Source organism: Pan troglodytes, chromosome 15 (genome assembly GCF_028858775.2).
Source record: "Pan troglodytes isolate AG18354 chromosome 15, NHGRI_mPanTro3-v2.0_pri, whole genome shotgun sequence".
In the NCBI taxonomy this organism is placed as follows: domain Eukaryota; kingdom Metazoa; phylum Chordata; class Mammalia; order Primates; family Hominidae; genus Pan; species Pan troglodytes.
In genome coordinates this window covers 20,985,786-21,002,070 of record NC_072413.2, presented here as the reverse complement: position 1 = coordinate 21,002,070, position 16,285 = coordinate 20,985,786, and the positions used below count along the sequence as shown (strand labels likewise).

General features: G+C 48.4%; 1 protein-coding gene across 2 annotated transcripts; it reads right to left on the bottom strand.

Moving 5' to 3' along the window:
• Window positions 1-1,824: 1,824 nt before the first annotated feature.
• On the bottom strand, window positions 1,825-16,100 carry ABHD4 (abhydrolase domain containing 4, N-acyl phospholipase B). Of its 2 annotated transcripts, none has more exons than XM_016925857.3 (7): window positions 15,851-16,100; window positions 12,441-12,529; window positions 10,443-10,815; window positions 10,126-10,280; window positions 7,670-7,781; window positions 4,289-4,475; window positions 1,825-3,325 (listed from the first exon to the last, which is right to left on the bottom strand). In XM_016925857.3, exons 1-7 carry the CDS (start codon window positions 15,871-15,873, stop codon window positions 3,236-3,238), a joined length of 1,029 nt encoding a protein of 342 aa, XP_016781346.1. In that variant the 5' UTR covers window positions 15,874-16,100; the 3' UTR covers window positions 1,825-3,235. The 2 variants fall into 2 exon arrangements, with proteins under 2 accessions (XP_016781346.1, XP_016781345.1); XM_016925856.3 differs by lacking the exon at window positions 15,851-16,100 and adding an exon at window positions 15,738-15,826.
• Window positions 16,101-16,285: the final 185 nt, after the last annotated feature.

The window sequence follows — 16,285 nt, the reverse complement described above, 5'->3', positions numbered from 1 at the left end:
CCAGAAAAAAAAGTGATTCTGGAGCAAGCAGAATGAACTCTCAGGGGCACAGGCCCTACTCTACCCAGCCTTCTGGGTCAAATGTCAGAGACAGTCCCTTAGACCAGTTCTTGCAGACACAGGGCACCAGAATCTCCTAGGAATGTGTTTAAATGTAGATTTCACGGTCGGACTCCATTCAGGTTAACCAGATCAAACTCTAGGGAATACAGCTCAGGAATCTATATTTAAAAAAAAATACCCCCAGGTTGTTTTGTTATGTGACTGCGTTTGGTAACCACTGCCTCACTTGGCCCGTTCTTCAAGAGGGTGGTAGGGTCATGAAGTGTTGATATTAAGTCTTTTAGATTTTACCTTCTAAGCATCTTTTGCATTTTTCCCCTCTCTGTGTCCATTAGCCCCTAGCCAAGTCCAAACTACCATCAGCTCTGGCCTGGACCACTGCAGCAGCTTCAAAGTTCTCATCCCCCTCTCATCTGAACTCCACAGAGCAGCCAGAATGGCTCTTTCAATCTCAGGCTGATTTTGTCACACTCCCTACCCCACCCTGACCCCCATTCATTTCCTTCCATTGCTTTTTAGAATGAACACAACATTCTTCATGTGGCCAGAGGATCTGCTGAGCTGGTCCCTACTGATCTCACCAGACTTCTCTCCCAGCCACCTGCCTGTGCAGTCGCCCCTCTCTCCAGACAGTCCTTCCCCTTTCCCTGGTCCTGCCTTCAGGCACAGCTGCCATCACTTCTGCAGGAGGTTTTCTCAATTCTCACGGGTAGCACTTTAGCAATTTTACATTGATTTACATAATATTTTGACTAGGTGCATGTCTCTGAGTGAACTGGAATTTCTCACAAAGGCAGACACTATCTGTTTCTTCACTATTATAGCCCTAGTGGTTGGCATGTAGTAAGCTCTAAATACCTGCCTTCTCCTCCCTATAACAATCCTCAGAGAAGACACAGGGTCCTGAGATGGATCAGAACTTTGTAATTATATTCAGGAGGATTTCTGTCTGTTCATTCATCATGACGTGTAGTATCATGTGCTTTTTTTTAAAAAATTTAGTTTTAATACATTTTCAATCAGCCTATGCACATGGAATATGCGCCATTTAGAACCGTGGAATTCTGGGCCCAGCTGGACTCAGCCAGCACAGAGAAAGCACTGTTAGTAATGATTTGAACACTTTTTTGAATACTTGGTATATCTCACTTCCCGTGGCTTGATGAAAACAAACATTTATTGAACACGAACTATGTGCTAGATGTACCCTTTGTCTCTATGTTGCTTATGGTCTGGGGAGGAAAGAGACGCTAAACAAGTAACCACAAGTTTATAAGTTTTACAAAAGGGGCAGATGATATGCCACAGAGATGCAGAACAGAGGGGTCCGAGTCTAGTTTAGGGAATCAGGGGAAGGCATCTCTGCATAAGGAATATTTGAGCTGAGATCCAGAGGATGAGAGGAAGTTAGAGCAGGATGCAGGGAGCAGTACATGTGTGGGCTTCCCTTGAACTTAGGAAGAAAGGGTGTCTAATGGGCAGCAGGAAGTACTAAGCTCCACCTCTTACTGTGAACTGGGGCTTGCCCCATCCACACTGTGGATCTCGACTCCTCATTTGTCATGAGTGGTTGGCTGAGAGGGCCTGTGCTGACCTGGACTCTGGGCTGGGTATAGCGGGCAAACGCCATACTAAAAGGACAAGGAATCGTGGGTAGGCAGGCAACCCTCAGGACTCCCTTCTCTCAGGCATCACACAGGCTGTTGCGAATTCAGCACCACCAGCGCTCGTCAGAGCAATTTTAAACATCATCCCCACCGGTAATTTTTACTTGTTTCTTTATTAATATAGAAAAGGAGCCCAGGGCAGCTGGACCAGTAGTACAAAGCACCAGGAGTTAATACCATTCTGGTGAAGGGGATGGTTTTACAAAAGTGAAGGAGCAGGCAGGAGCCGCCAGGTTCTGAGGCCAGGCCCAGCCTACTGCCCAGAACCCCTGAAACGGCTCCCTGGGAAAAAGCTGACAGATGGGTCAGGGATGGATTGAGCTGGAAACCATGGGGACAGATGGCAGGGATAGAGGGTCATGCAGTGGGAACCACCCAGTGGCTGATAAGGACAGGGAACTTGTGGCTGGAGGCTCCCCATTGGGCCATGGGCAGGGGCTTGCAGATGGCCTCGGCTCTGGGGGCAGGTAGAGAAACTGCAGAGACTGATGGGCATGGAGAACCCAGACATGGCCCTGGGGCTGAAGGGCCTTTCCACCCTCTCTTCACCAGGAGCCACCTTTGCTCTATACTACATATGGGGCTTCAGGGCCCAAGGCACAGGGGAGGCTCAGAGGCCTCCAGTTGGGAGGAAGATGGGGCAAGGAAGGAAGCACTTGAGTGTCCCTAGCTTAGGCAGCCAGGGATGAGACACAGGCAGGACAACAGCACCCCCGCATAGTGGGGCTAGAATGTGGGACAGGGACGGGCTTATCCTCGGCCAGTGACTAGGACCAGCCCCATGGCAATGGTGCCTGTCTCCAGCCTTAGCAAATCAAGTGTGCAACAAGCACAGGGTGTCAGCAGACCTGGGCTCTAGCCTTACAAGCTCCGCCAGAACTTGAATCACACAGAGCTGTATCACCATGGTCCAGCCATGTCCTGCCTTGGCCTGTTTCCTCCTCTGTCAATGAGGGCTTTGAATAAGACCTTCTAGGTCATGAAAAGGACTCTGCAGGTGAAGGGAACTCCAGGACCTGCTCTTGGCAGTTAAGCAGACCCTGGATGGAACTGGTATGGGATGGGGTGAAGTGGGGGATGGAGAAGGAAGGTGTTCTTGCATGGAACCTATCCCCACAAACACTACAGGGCGAGGAAAGGCCACTGGAAGCCCTTCTTTGCCCAGAGGAAGAAAGGCCGCAGAGAGAGTGAATGTGGCTTGGTGCAATCCCTTCACATCCTCCACCATCTGGGTAACACTTGGCAAGGAGTGGATGGGTGGCATTGTGCAACCCTTTATGTTCTTCCCTGGGGGTGGCACTCAAGGCCTCTTGTGGCTTCTGCCTTCAGCCTTCAGTGTAGGGTCAAGAGTGTTCTTTTCACTGTCGTCCTGTTCTGGGAACAGCACAAGACTCTGCCTGGCTGGCACATGTTAGTTTGTGAGGAAAGGACAGAGTGGGTGAGTAAGCAGACAGGGAGGTAAGAGTGACTCTCTGGCTTTCTCCTCTTCCTCTTCAGAGAGCGGCTCAATCAACTGAGTCACAGATCTCCTCCACCACAGCATTGAAGATGTGTGGCTGGTCAGCATAGACATGGTGAGAGGCACCCTTAATCTCCTGTGGAGAGAGAACCCGCAGGGGCGGGATGGCCCTTTATTCCTGGTGCTGGGAAGCCTTCACGCTATTTCTTTTCCCCTTAGACTTGCTTGCCTGCCACCCACGAGCTCTTATCAGAGATAATGCTCCACCTTTCTCGCTTGGATCTTGGTATTTTCCTTTGACAGCCAATGCTTTCCCATTCTACTTACTTGATGAACAGTCACTCTGTCTTTCCTTCCGTGTTAGCCCCACCACTGATCTGCTCATTTAATTCAAAGGTCCAGTAAACCTGGGCCCATGGTTGGCACCCAGCCTCATTAAGCACACTCATTGGCACATGGTGGAGAGGGGTAAGAAAAAAGGGGAGGAGGTGTGGTGGGGAGGCTTCATGGCAGCCTCTACTATTCACTCTACTGCCCATGGCTCTGGTTTTGGGGTAGAAACTACATGGGGGCTGGAGTAGCAGCAGGTGCCTGGCTGCTAGACAAGAACCAGCCTTTTAGCTGAACTGGGCTAAAAGCAGGAAGCCCCCTAATGAAGACATTACAATACCAGCACTTTGGGAGGCCGAGGCGGGCGGATCACCTGAGGTCAGGAGTTCGAGACCAGCCTGACCAACATGGAGAAACCTCGTCTCTACTAAAAATACAAAATTAGCTGGGCGTGGTGGCGCATGCCTATAATCCCAGCTACTCGGGAGGCTGAGGCAGGAGAATCGCTTGAACCCGGGAGGCAGAGGTTGCAGTGAGCCGAGATTGTACCATTGCCCTCCAGCCTGGGCAACAATAGCGAGACTCCATCACAAAAAAAAAAAAAAGAAGAAAAAAAGATATTCCAAAGAGAGTTTCCAAACTTCTCAAATCTACTGCTCTATCTCAGTCTGTCCATTCCTCTTTCTCCTTGATCATCCTTCCCTACCCCAAGGCTGAGAGGTGATTGACTCTCAGTCATCATTTCCACTCCTTGGGTGGTGCAACATACCATGTCTCGGACATAAGAATCTGGCCGCTGCATCTTCACCTTTTTTCCCGTACTGGTATCTATCCAGGTGTCGGACCCGTAGATCATGGTGATAGGCACATCTTTTCGAATCAAGTGAATTCGCTCCAGCATAGGGCGCCGGGCCCAGCCAAAGGACTCCATCATGGCTTTGAATGCTGTCTCACCACTGTCAAAAGCAAAACAGCAATAAACTTCACAGCAGAATATGTCAACTTGTTGGTCTCTTCAGAGACTGAGGCAGAATCTTAGTCATCTTTGTATTCCTGTCAAAGCCCCACACTGGGCTCATTAAATATTGGTAAGATTAGGGGATGACCAAAATTCCAGAGGCCTCCCATCACAGAAGAGTTCGGAGGAACACTTGTGAAAAACCCCATGGCAGTACGAACTGTCCAAGAATCTGAGAATGAAATGGGTTATTATTGACTCAACAAATATTCTGTCATGTCCTGGACTGGGAAAGGGGACATATGAACAAGAAAGGCAGGGTGCTGTCCCTCCTGGAGCTCACACACTTTAGCTCATGTGTTAGGGAGGTAGGCATTAAGTAACTAATCATATGATTAATTGTTATTTAATTTAACATTTCTTGGGCTGGGCACGGTGGCTCACACCTGTAATCCCAGCACTTTGGGAGGCCGAGGCGGGCGGATCATTTGAGGTCAGGGGTTTAAGACCAGCCTGGCCAACATGGTGAGACCCTGTCTCTACTAAAAATACAAAAATTAGCGGGGCGTGGTGGCGCGCTTCTGTAATCCCAGCTACTCAGGAGGCTGAGGTAGGAGAATTGCTTGAGCCTGGGAGACAGAGGTTGCAGTGAGCCAAGATCACGCCACTGCACTCTAGCCTGGGCGACAGAGAGAGACTCTGTCTCAAAAAAACAAACGAACAGCCGGGCACGGAGGCTCATGCCTATAATCCCAGCACTTTGGGAGGCTGATGCGGGCAGATCACCTGAGGTCGGGAGTTCGAGACCAGCCTGGCCAACATGGTGAAACCCGTCTCTACTAAAAATACAAAATTAGCCAGGCATGGTGGTGCATGCCAGCAATCCCAGCTACTTGGGAGGCTGAGGCAGGAGAATCGCTTGAACCTGGGAGGCAGAGGTTGCAGTGAGCCGAGATCGTGCCATTGCACTCCAGCCTGGGCAATGAGCAAACCTCTATCTCAAAAACAAACAAACAAACAAACAAACAAAAAACAACTTAAAATTTCCCAAGAAGGATGAAAAGGTGGTCGAGTGCTATGAAAACACAGACTGAGGATTTAGCCTGTTGGGGGTCTAGAGACATGGTCAGAAGTTCATCTGAGGTGAACGCTTAAAAGTGAGTACTATAGTAGTAAAAAGGGCTTCCTGAGAAGACTCTGGAATTAAAAATCAGTCTTCCAAGGGCTGGGGGAGCAGCAGTTTCTGTTAAGCAAGAAACAACAAATGCCAATGTAATCTATTTCACTCCCCGGTCATTTGCTCAGGTAGAATGAATTGAGGCCGTAACATGAGGTGTCCACAAGGCTGGGGCAGAGCCAGCTTTCTGGGGCTGGTCTGCAGCTTCTGCTAGAGATAGGGCAGGTTGGGGACACTGCTGCCTCCTAGGCTTGGCCTGTTTAGTACCATCAGATCTCCATTCTCTTTTACATGTACAGATGAAAGGGAACCTGAGTTCTGCCCAGGCCATCAGAAATAAATTTTTCCTTAAGATACTGCAGCACGGCAGAAAAAGCGTGGAATCTGGAGTCAAATGAATTCAAATCCTCAGCTGTGTTTTCTTAGCAAGTCATGTAACCAGAATATACTTTAGTTTCCTCATCTATAAATGTAGAGTATTATACCTACTTCACTAGGACATCATTAGGAAAATAAAAATATATACAAAGCCCCTAAGTTTAGGCGAGGTGAAGTAGATACCCTCAAACATGTTGGTCAAATTTCATGTTTTCCAAGGAAATGATAAGAGTTACCATGAGCTTGTCAGGGTTACAAAGTCAAAAAACTCAGGGAGTTACAAAATTGAGTGATGGTGTTTGGGGGTGAGGGAGCTGGTTGTCACTGATGACACCTTTGCTTCCTCTGGGATGTGAATGAATTATAAACTTATATACTCTGTGGCTTAGGTTGGGAGGACATTGTACAGAACTAGGTCTGGGATGGGGAAAGTTCTGGGGAAAGGGCTAGGGCTGGGCCTGTGGGGCCTCAGGTGGGTATGAGACAGGCACTGAGCCCATGGGGGCTGAGAGAAGGGCCAACGGCAGGAAGACAGGGGAACCTGATTTGACTGCTGAGCTGGGAGTTTCTATACTACTGTTTGATCAGGGTTCTTCAATTAGCTGAGCTCATGTGGAATGCTGGACAGACAGCTCACACACTGCCCAACAGCTGTTGGGGTTTGAGGTTAATGTTCAGACAGTATTGCTGGAATGCAAATCTCTGCCTTTCTCATGGCTTTGGGCTCCCAACAAGTGACTTGGACAGCCCTAGAAAGGAGTAGGGCAGTAAGCTTGCCTTTGCTGAGATACCTCCCAGCAGCTCGGGGTGTCACCAACATGGCCTCGTGGTATCAGCCAGTCGCAGGGCACTTCCACATAAGAGGATTACCTCCCTGACTGCCCTGCCATCCACGGTGCCCAAACTGCAGGTAGGTAGGCTTGTGGGGCCTGCTGTGTAAATAAGCAGCCCCAGATAGGAACTTTTCAAAGTTCTCGAGACACCCCCAAATCTCCCAAAGATGCAAATAAATTTCTGTCTCAATGATAAGGCATTTCAAATGCACATAATTAAATTTTAAAATGCATGCTCTTTCATTGAGAAATTCTATTGGTAGTAATGTGTTCAACAGATACAGTCACATGTGTGTACAAAGGCACATGTACATGGAGGCCCTCTGAAGAAATGGTACATGTGCTATTTTAGACTGGAAATAATAAGCAAATGTAGGGACTACAGGCCCGGGACAGGAGAAGACTTCCTTTCCTTTTGAAAAATATCATGTTTTTGCTAATTATTTTTGACCTAAAAAAAGAAAAAAAATACCATGTTTGTATCAATTTTTCAGTTAAAAAAATCTTCTAAAATATTAACATTTTCCAGACTCTTGCTCATCAGGCCAATTGCATACCTGTAGGGAACAGGGAGGGCCTTCCTCTAGAGATGGGCAGCATGTTTAATTAATCTATTATCTTCTGTATTCCTTTGTGTCTGTCCCTGGGGAACTCTCTGGAAATGATCAGGCTTGCTAGTGCCTGTGTTTACCTAACTGAGTCAGAGCTTTGTTGAAGAAGAAATAAAGCCCAGAACTCCAGCAGCTAAGAGTTTTATCTCCTAACAACTGTCTGCCCCAAGCTGGCCTGGGGAGCGGCCCTCACCTGGGATTCTGTGCGTTGCAGTGGTAGATATACTCTGATATGGTATCATCTTCGAAGAAGTCTGCAAACTTGCGTTTGAAGTCCGGCCGGAATCGCTGCACCAGACCAGGCCCTGGGAGGGGATAGAAAAACACAGAGAGGCCAATTTGGGAGGTGGGGCAGGGAAGACGCCTGCCTGTGTATGTTTTGAGAACTTTAACTAAACCTTATTTCTCCTAAGGGTTTGTTTGCTTTATTCATTTAACACTACAGCGGCAGAAAGAGTGCAGGAATCTACTGGGAAGGTCCAGGTGACTTCAAATCACAAAGTCAGCTCATTACCAAAGAATTTAGAGACAATCTAACAACACTGAGGAGCCAGGTTATTTTCAGCTCAATGAAGCCCCGAGATCTTTCCCTGCAAGAATCACAAGCCCTCCCCATCAGAATCCATGGCTGAGATGCTCTTCTCTTATAGCCTGAGCTATGTTCTCCTTCTCCCAGACACCCTTATGGCCTTTTAATCTTCTGATGGTAGCGGATGGAACTAGACCACCTCCCGACAGCGCTCTCATTTTCAGGCCTGTATTAGAATATGTGGAGAGGTGAACTAAACACAATCGTGTCTCAGACTCAGGGCACTGTTTTACAACAATCTGTTCGTTTCACCTCATTATGGTATACATACATGCAACAACAGACTGTAAAAATGAGGTCTACTGATCAACTTCTGATCCCTGATCTCTCTCTTTCTCTCTGGTCTTCTCTCTGTTTATGAGAAGCAAGAGGGAGGTAAGAAGGGGCTGGGTTGGGGGTGCCATGAGGATCTGCATGGGCCTGGCCCTCCCTCCTGCATAGTCCTTCATGGCTGCTGGCCAACTTCCCCAACTATGATAGCTCTGATGCTCCTGCATGAGCCTGGCCAGAGGTGAGAATAGGGGAGAGTAGCTCGAGCAGACCTTCTTTTTGGCAAAGGACTATAGACTCTGTTGGAGACCACGGTGCTGGGAGCCTCTGCCCACTTACTGTCCTTTGGCACCCGTGTCTTGGTATCCTTCCTCTCTCTCAGAACTCCTAAACTCCTATCTTCTAATCAAATGCTTTTTTTCTTTATCTGGAATCATTCTGTTTTTCTTGAAGGACCTAGAGAGATAACTCTTACTTAGCCATCAGCAATTAACTCATAATAATTGGCTATTGAATATTACTCTGTAAGCACAACCATCAGTACAAGACAGGCATCACCAATCTTTTCCATTGGAAAAGATTGCACTTTTCTGCTTTGCACTTCATCAGAGTAAAAAGCTCCCCAGCGGAGAAGGGTGCTGGCAGTGTGAGGTCAGAAGGCTGGAGATATTGATACTATTCATTATGGCTAGCTCCCCATGGTCCTCCACCTCCTTTTCTCCCTTTTACCCACAGAATTTGCTGACAGCTACCAAGTGCTAGGCGACACAGAGCAGGTGAAGATGTGGTGCTTGCCTGGACAAGTGCATGGTTCAGAGGGGCTTGCCTGCCACTGTGGGTTATGTTGGAGGCTTTGGTTCTGACCTCTCCCTGCTGCGGGTGTTGGGTGAACCACAGGGATGGGATCCAGTGGTTACTGGGCATGAATCACCAGCAGGTTTTCATAAAATTTCACACACATTGGGTGTGGTGGCTCATGCCTGTAATCCCAGCACTTTGGGAGGCTGATGCGGATGGATCACTAGAGGCTAGGAGTTCAAGACCAGCCTAGCCAACATGGTGAAACCCCCGTCTCTACTGAAAATACAAAAATTAGCCAGGTGTGGTGGGGTACACCTGCAGTCCCAGCTACTCAGGAGGCTCAGGCAGGGGAATGGCTTGAACCTGGGAGGCGGAGGTTGCAGTGAGCTGAGATCACACCACTGCACATCAGCCTGGGAGATAGAGTGAGACTCTGGTAGCTATTCTGCTCCACCTGTTCCTGGCATAGGAAAAGCTTTTCCCATGCCGATGAAGAGAAAAAATACAAAAAACAAAAAACAGGCCAGGCGCGGTGGCTCACGCCTGTAATCCCAGCACTTCGGGAGGCCGAGGCAGGCGGATCATGAGGTCAGATCGAGACCAGCCTGGTTAACACGATGAAACCCCGTCTGTACTAAAAACACAAAAAATTAGCCAGGCATGGTGGCAGGTGCCTGTAGTCCCAGTTACTTGGGAGGCTGAGGCAGGAGAATGGCATGAACCTGGGAGGCAGAGCTTGCAGTGAGCCGAGGTCGCACCACTGCACTCCAGCCTGGGCGACAGAGCGAGACTTTGTCTCAAAAAAAACAAAATAAAACAAAAAAACGAAAAACCTTCTCAAACCTTGAACAAAGTGATCTGGTTCAGATTAACAGCTTTAAATAACAAGGCTAGGCCAATTTCCACTTTTTAGGAATAAGTGGGAAAGACACTGTGGGCCTTCTAGAACATTATAGCCTTCCTTTAAGGAGATACTACAGGCTACTCACCCCAGGGCCCAGCTACTCGAAGAACAGCCAATGGATTGGAACGTCCTAGGACAGATGCCACGGCTTTGACCCAGGCTGGGGGTGCACGGATCTCACTGGGGTTAGTTGGTCGGAGGGGAAAGCCCCATGGGTCCACCAGGATGAGGTGTTTAACTCTATGTTAAAGGCGGAAAGAGGAGAAGACACATTATATTCTCTGGTAGTTGCCATAGCCCCTTAAATCGCCTGGGAATGAGAGAAGTTTGGAAATGAATACTGGAAAGTTCCCAGTAAGGCCAGGAATTAGGTCACGAGGGATAGAGCCATCTCCTTATTACCTATCAGGGTACTTGATTGAGTAAGAAGTGGCCAGGAATCCTCCCAAACTGTGCCCCAGGAGGATCATGCTGGGGATCCCCATGGTCTCCCGCCATGTCTCTATCGATGTCACAAACTCATCCTCAGCCCCCTCCGGGTCCCTTGGGAATGCTGGCCTTGAGCTTCGCCCGAAGCCAAGCAGATCGAAGGTGTGCAGTGTGCGGCGGGCACTCAGTGAGTCCATGTTGAGGATCCAGAGACCCACGCCGCCCCCAAAACCATGCACCATCACCAAGGGGGTGCGGTCGTTTTGCTCGGGGCTCACAGTCACCGTCCAGATCTTATTCTGGTTTGGGAGGGATACATATCTGGCCAGGAACTTATTCTGGAGACCTGGGGAGGAAAGAATCCCATGGTAAGTCAATAAGTGTTTCCTGACGGCATCATCATTTTGCCTGGACTACCACTCTTCACATTCTCTCCATTCCCCAACCCTCCCCAACTTCCCTTAGCTCCTTCCTCTCACAACCCTCTGACCACTGAAAACAACTCTCTCCTTAATCAAACTTTAGGCAAGCCTTTCTGAGCCCTCTTGTTGACTAGGCTTTGACCTTGGCCCCTGGCCTGTCTTCCAAATGTCTAGCTCAGTCTTAGCAAGAATCCTGCAAAGTCAGGATGAGTAAGTCATACATCAGTTAGTACGAATTCCTTCATATTTGATCAAGTTCCTCATCCCTCACCTTTGACCTTCCTTCAGCAATGATCCTGTTAAACTGGTTTGAAAAGAACTCCCTTTATCTTTGATATCTCCTTTTATCTTTGATATCTCCTCAGCAATTTTCTATCCACTGACCCCCCTCACCATGCTGCTTGGTTATAAATCCCCACTAGTCCTTACTGTATTCAAGAGTTGAGCCTGATCTCTCTCCCCTATTGCAGTAGTTTTGAATGATCTTTACCAATTTAATCTGTCAGAATCACTTTTTAACACTACACACTCTAAAGAATTCAACTCCAATTTATAGACCATGTAGTCTGTACATAATAAGCGGGACCGTCTTATCCCTTGAAACAGTGTGCCCAGCTCCCTTTAGGCCCAGGTGGCAGTGACACCACCAACCCCACAGAGCTCTTGCATCTATTGCTCTTGAACCTGTGTGTGCTTGGGGCTTGATGGATGGACAGAACTGTGGTCCAGCCAGTTGGAGGGAGTGGTGGGTGTGGACTGAGCCTCGGGTGAGAGACTGAGGTGGGGCAGTGCTTGTTCTGCTGGTGTGACAGCAGTCTCCCGGGAAGAGCTGCCTGGGTGAAGCAGCCTGGATCCTGGACAGAGGCCTGAGAGCTCTGGCTGCTGTTTGTCTGCACTTACTCAGGCCCAGAAGAGAAAGGGTAGCTGTGGCTGGGGCAGTAGGGGTGTGGTGAAGATCATATGGGAAATATGGGAAGAAGTGGCTTAAGGGGCTTGTTTGAGCGAGTGGCTGCTGCTGCTAGTGGGATGCCCTGCTGCAATGTAACAGTGCCGATGACAGCTGGTCTGCAAACCACAAACTACTGTGGTAACCAGATAGGTGGGGGGCCAAAACCAGGTAGAACACAGGAATAGTAACATCAGAGAATGCAAGATTGCTGGCCAAGGGTCTGCAGGTGGTAAATCTAAGAAGTACTTGTGTGGTGAGAAGAGAGGAGGGGAGGAAGAGAGAAATGGGGGAGAAGGAAGGAGGAAGGGGAGAATGTACGTGTTTGTGTGTGTTAGCCGGCACTGGCATAGGGTTTGAGGTGAAGTTGCAGGAAGTGGCAGGAACTATCCACATGGCTAGGGAGATGGTGAGGAAGCACTATTATCAGGTATGGTGCCGTCTGTATGCACCTCTTCCCTCACACAACTGACATCCTTTCCTCCCACCCCGTACACACTGTTAATTAGGAATCAGTGGGCTCAATGTAGCAGGCTCTGGGAAGATCCTGAATCCTTCTTGGGCTCCATGAGGGAGGTGGGACAAGCTGTCCATTCTACTTACACTGGAGGATCCTGGCTTCCACATTCTTCAGCTGAGACATGGAAGTGGGGCGCCACGTGGGCAGCCAGCTACTCAGCCAGCCTTGAGACCTGGGAGGAGGAGACAGAGACACTCATTGGCAACATTGGAAAGAAACCTTGATGCTCTTAGCCTTGCTGAGAGTTACAAAAGAGTTCTCAGGAAGCAGGGTGTTTCCTAGCCTTGAGAGACCTGCCCCCCATGGCAGGCAGCAGTTCCCTAGCTACCTGATAGACTGTTTCTTTTTGGTAAATGGGTATTAACAACATGCCCCTTGTTTCAATAGATATTCAGAACATCCTGTATATAATACTTTAGAGTTTACAAAGCTCTGTCGTATTTATTATCTCACTTCAGCTTTCTAATTTCTCTTTGTTACTGATTATCATAATTTATGTTCAAGGAGATTAAAGGGAGAGGCATCTTTTAACTAATGTTTCAGTTATCCTTTGCTGTCCCCAGTACTAGCTGTTCCTTAACAGTAGGACAAATTCCCATGCCGTCTGCCCTACTGGCAGGGCACTGGTTGGTGTTTATGTATGCCCTCTTCCAAGCCCCTAGAAGTGTGGAATACTGTGTTGTGCCCAACTGATCTCTCGGGTAATCAATCAGTCCAACCCATGGAGATGGGGTAGGCAGGGAGGAGGAGGTGAGAGACCTGGATTCAAGTTCTGTTATGGTTCACTGACAGGACACAGGTTCCCTCTGGTCTTGTTTTCTAGATTGTAAAATGAGTAGAAAGCTCACCTATGTCCTCACCTCTAATGACATGCGGTAACACAGATAACTCATCCTGTTTTCTCCTTCACACCCAGGGACCTTAAGTCATTGCAAGGTAGAGGTTAAAAGCACCAGCTTTGGAATTACACACACACACGCACGCACACACACACACCCCTGCTGGACCTGAATCATGGTGTTATCATTGATGAGCAGAATGGTTTTGGCCCATTAAATAACCTGTCTTTGAGCATCTGTATATGTAAGGACACTTGTAAGATGCCCAGTACAAATGAGATGCTCAATGAATGACAGTTTGTATTATTCCTTGTTAACCCCATATGATATTTCTCTTTTCTTGAACTCTGCCTGAGTTACAGGACAGATATCTACAGCTATAGGAAGGGCCTGTGAACACTGGCGTATTCAAGGTAGGGCACTCTAAGGGGGAGTGAGGGGAACCATTACCAAATCCCCTTGGCCCACACTGGGCATCCTGATACATCATTTGAAGCACAGAATTTTAGATTAGGATGTTTCCTTAGGAATCAACTAGTCTAGCCTCTGTATTTTACAGATGAGCAAACTGATGCCCAAAGAGGTCATACAAGTTAGAAAAAAAGAACCAGAACTAGAACCCCTTATCTCAAATCCAGGTTTCTCTCCCTGAACCTTCCACCCTCAGCTTTTCAAGGTCATATACAAATATTCACAGAACATAACCACATTTTTACATTTATGTCTGTTTTCTCAAGGGAGGTGTGATCTAAACTCTGAAGGCCAGAGTTCCAATTTTAGCACTGTCACTTACCAGCAATGTGACTATGGGCACATTATTTAGCTTTTCTGTGTCAGAGCTTCCTCATCTTTAAAAGGGAGGTAATAATATCTACCTCATAGGGTTGCTATAAAGATTAAAAGTGTTAATGCATCTAAAGCATATAGAATACTGCCTAGCACAAACTCCCAATCAACTTTCTTTCCCCCCAGCTAAATCATAAGTTGTCTACATTCCCAGTGTTTTGCAAGTAGCAACTCTCAGTGGATGTTCGAAGTTTGAAAGAAAAACTGGGGTTGCAGCTGGGAGTGATACATCAATGGTTTTAGCCAGATGAGAGTTGTCAATATCAATCGATCTAATCCTAGGGAGACTCAGAATCCTTTTAATATTCTACTGGAATTCCCTGTAGGCTTGAAGCACGGGGACCAAGACCACAGGATTTTGTCAGCCTTAAGAGACAAATTTTCTCTCTAAATCACAGACTGTGACAAGTCAGATCATAACACCTGGATCCCACATTGTCCTGTTACTGTACAAAGCAGAGTTCAGGAGAAACGCTACCCAAGGAACAGCATCATAGACTGCTCAGCAGAGAGTTCTTGGTGGGAGAATTACTTTGCTTTCCTTCTTCACCAAAAATGTTACAGGTAAACTCTGGAAATGGTGCCTGGCACACTGTATGTGCTCAAAACTATGCGGGAGGTAAGGGCTGGGGTGGGAAATTGAGGCAAGGAGCAGAAAAGACATTCAGCCGTGAACTTAACCTGGCTAGGACGGTCTCTGTCAACTTGATGCGGGAGAAACACAAGGGGTTCTGTGCTGGGAGAAAATCCTGTTCTAGACCTCTGTGATCTTGGGCAAGTCTCCTAATTTCTATGGACACCAGCTTCTTCATTTTTAAAAAGGAGCTGAACTACCTGCATGTCCTCCAGCTCTAATATTCTGCCTCCCTAAGTCCTTTAAAGCATTGCAAATTTCCTCTTGGAAAAGTCATCTTAGAAAGTAAAACATTCCCCTGGACATTTCTTTCAAGCCCAGCAAGCTATTAATTATGGTCATAAAGTTAATTAGTTTCCCGGACTTCCAGTTCTACAGGTCTGAAAAACAGGATTACTGGGTCCAGGAAAGGCCCAGTTCTGGTGAAACCAAGGCTCGGCTGGGAGCTGAGTCATTCTTCTCGTAGCAACTTTTTCTTACTCCTATCAGATTGCGAACTGCTAGTCACACCACCTACAGGTGGTATCCCAAACCTGATGCCCTTGAAAGAGTGGTAGCAAATCCCAATAGCTCTAAATCTGAAACCATTGCATTAAAGATGTTGTTATGATTATTAAAAGCATTATCAACTAGGATCACATGCGGCTACGTGTCTCGGTGGGCGACAGCTAAAGAAACTCGCAAGCCCGTTGTTCCACACCAATTTCAGCGCGATGGAGACCTCTCCAGTCTCTCCACATCTTCTCTTTGCCGGGCGGAGGGAGGAGGCTCTCTCCATCCCCACGACTGCGTTCTGGGGCAAGTCGAGACGAGCACGCCTGGCTGCTACCTCCGCACCCGCGTCCCACAAGCTTGCTTTCGGGGATCTCACACATCAACATGGAATCTCTCCAGAGGCCAGAGGAGAATGAGGGGCACTCGCGAGGACTAAGGTAGAAAGCCAGGATCCCCGGGCTGCGGGCGAGCGCGTCTCCCATGGCTCCCCAGGCTCAGCCGCTGCCTCTTCTGGGCAAATGCAAAGCAAGCAACGCACCCACCCCCCGCCCTCCCCGGAGGCCGACCTGGAAAAGGAAGAGCGGGACGGTGTCTACAACTGTTCCTCAGCCACAGACAGTCCCAGGATCATGGCCCAGAGAGAGACAGAGAAAGAGAGAAAGGGACAGGATTAACTCACTGCTGCTCCAGATCATCGGCCATAGTAAACAAGCCTTGCCAGGTCCTGGCGAGCCCGCCCAGCGCCTGACGCCAGCACCAGCTGACCCGGGAGGCCGCGGGGAACAAGGGGGCGTGGCCGCGCAGGGGGCAGGGCTCGCGGCGGGCCGGCGGTCGGCGGTGGGACTCTCAAAACTCTGCAACTTGGTTTCAGCTAGTGGGGCCCTTGCTGTGTTTTCAATCACTGGCATGTGTCCCGGCAGAGATGTCTCTGACGGTCTCAGAATAGGACAGTAATCCTGGTCACACATTTGGGGGAGTCCTTGCAGGAGCTCCGACAGCCCTCCCTTCTCTCATAAGTAAAAAGTGGTAGAACTACGCCTGCACGCTCGCACCCACTCTTTGGGCTTCCCATTGTAACTGTGTCCTCCTGAAATCGACCCTTGTTAATGTTCCT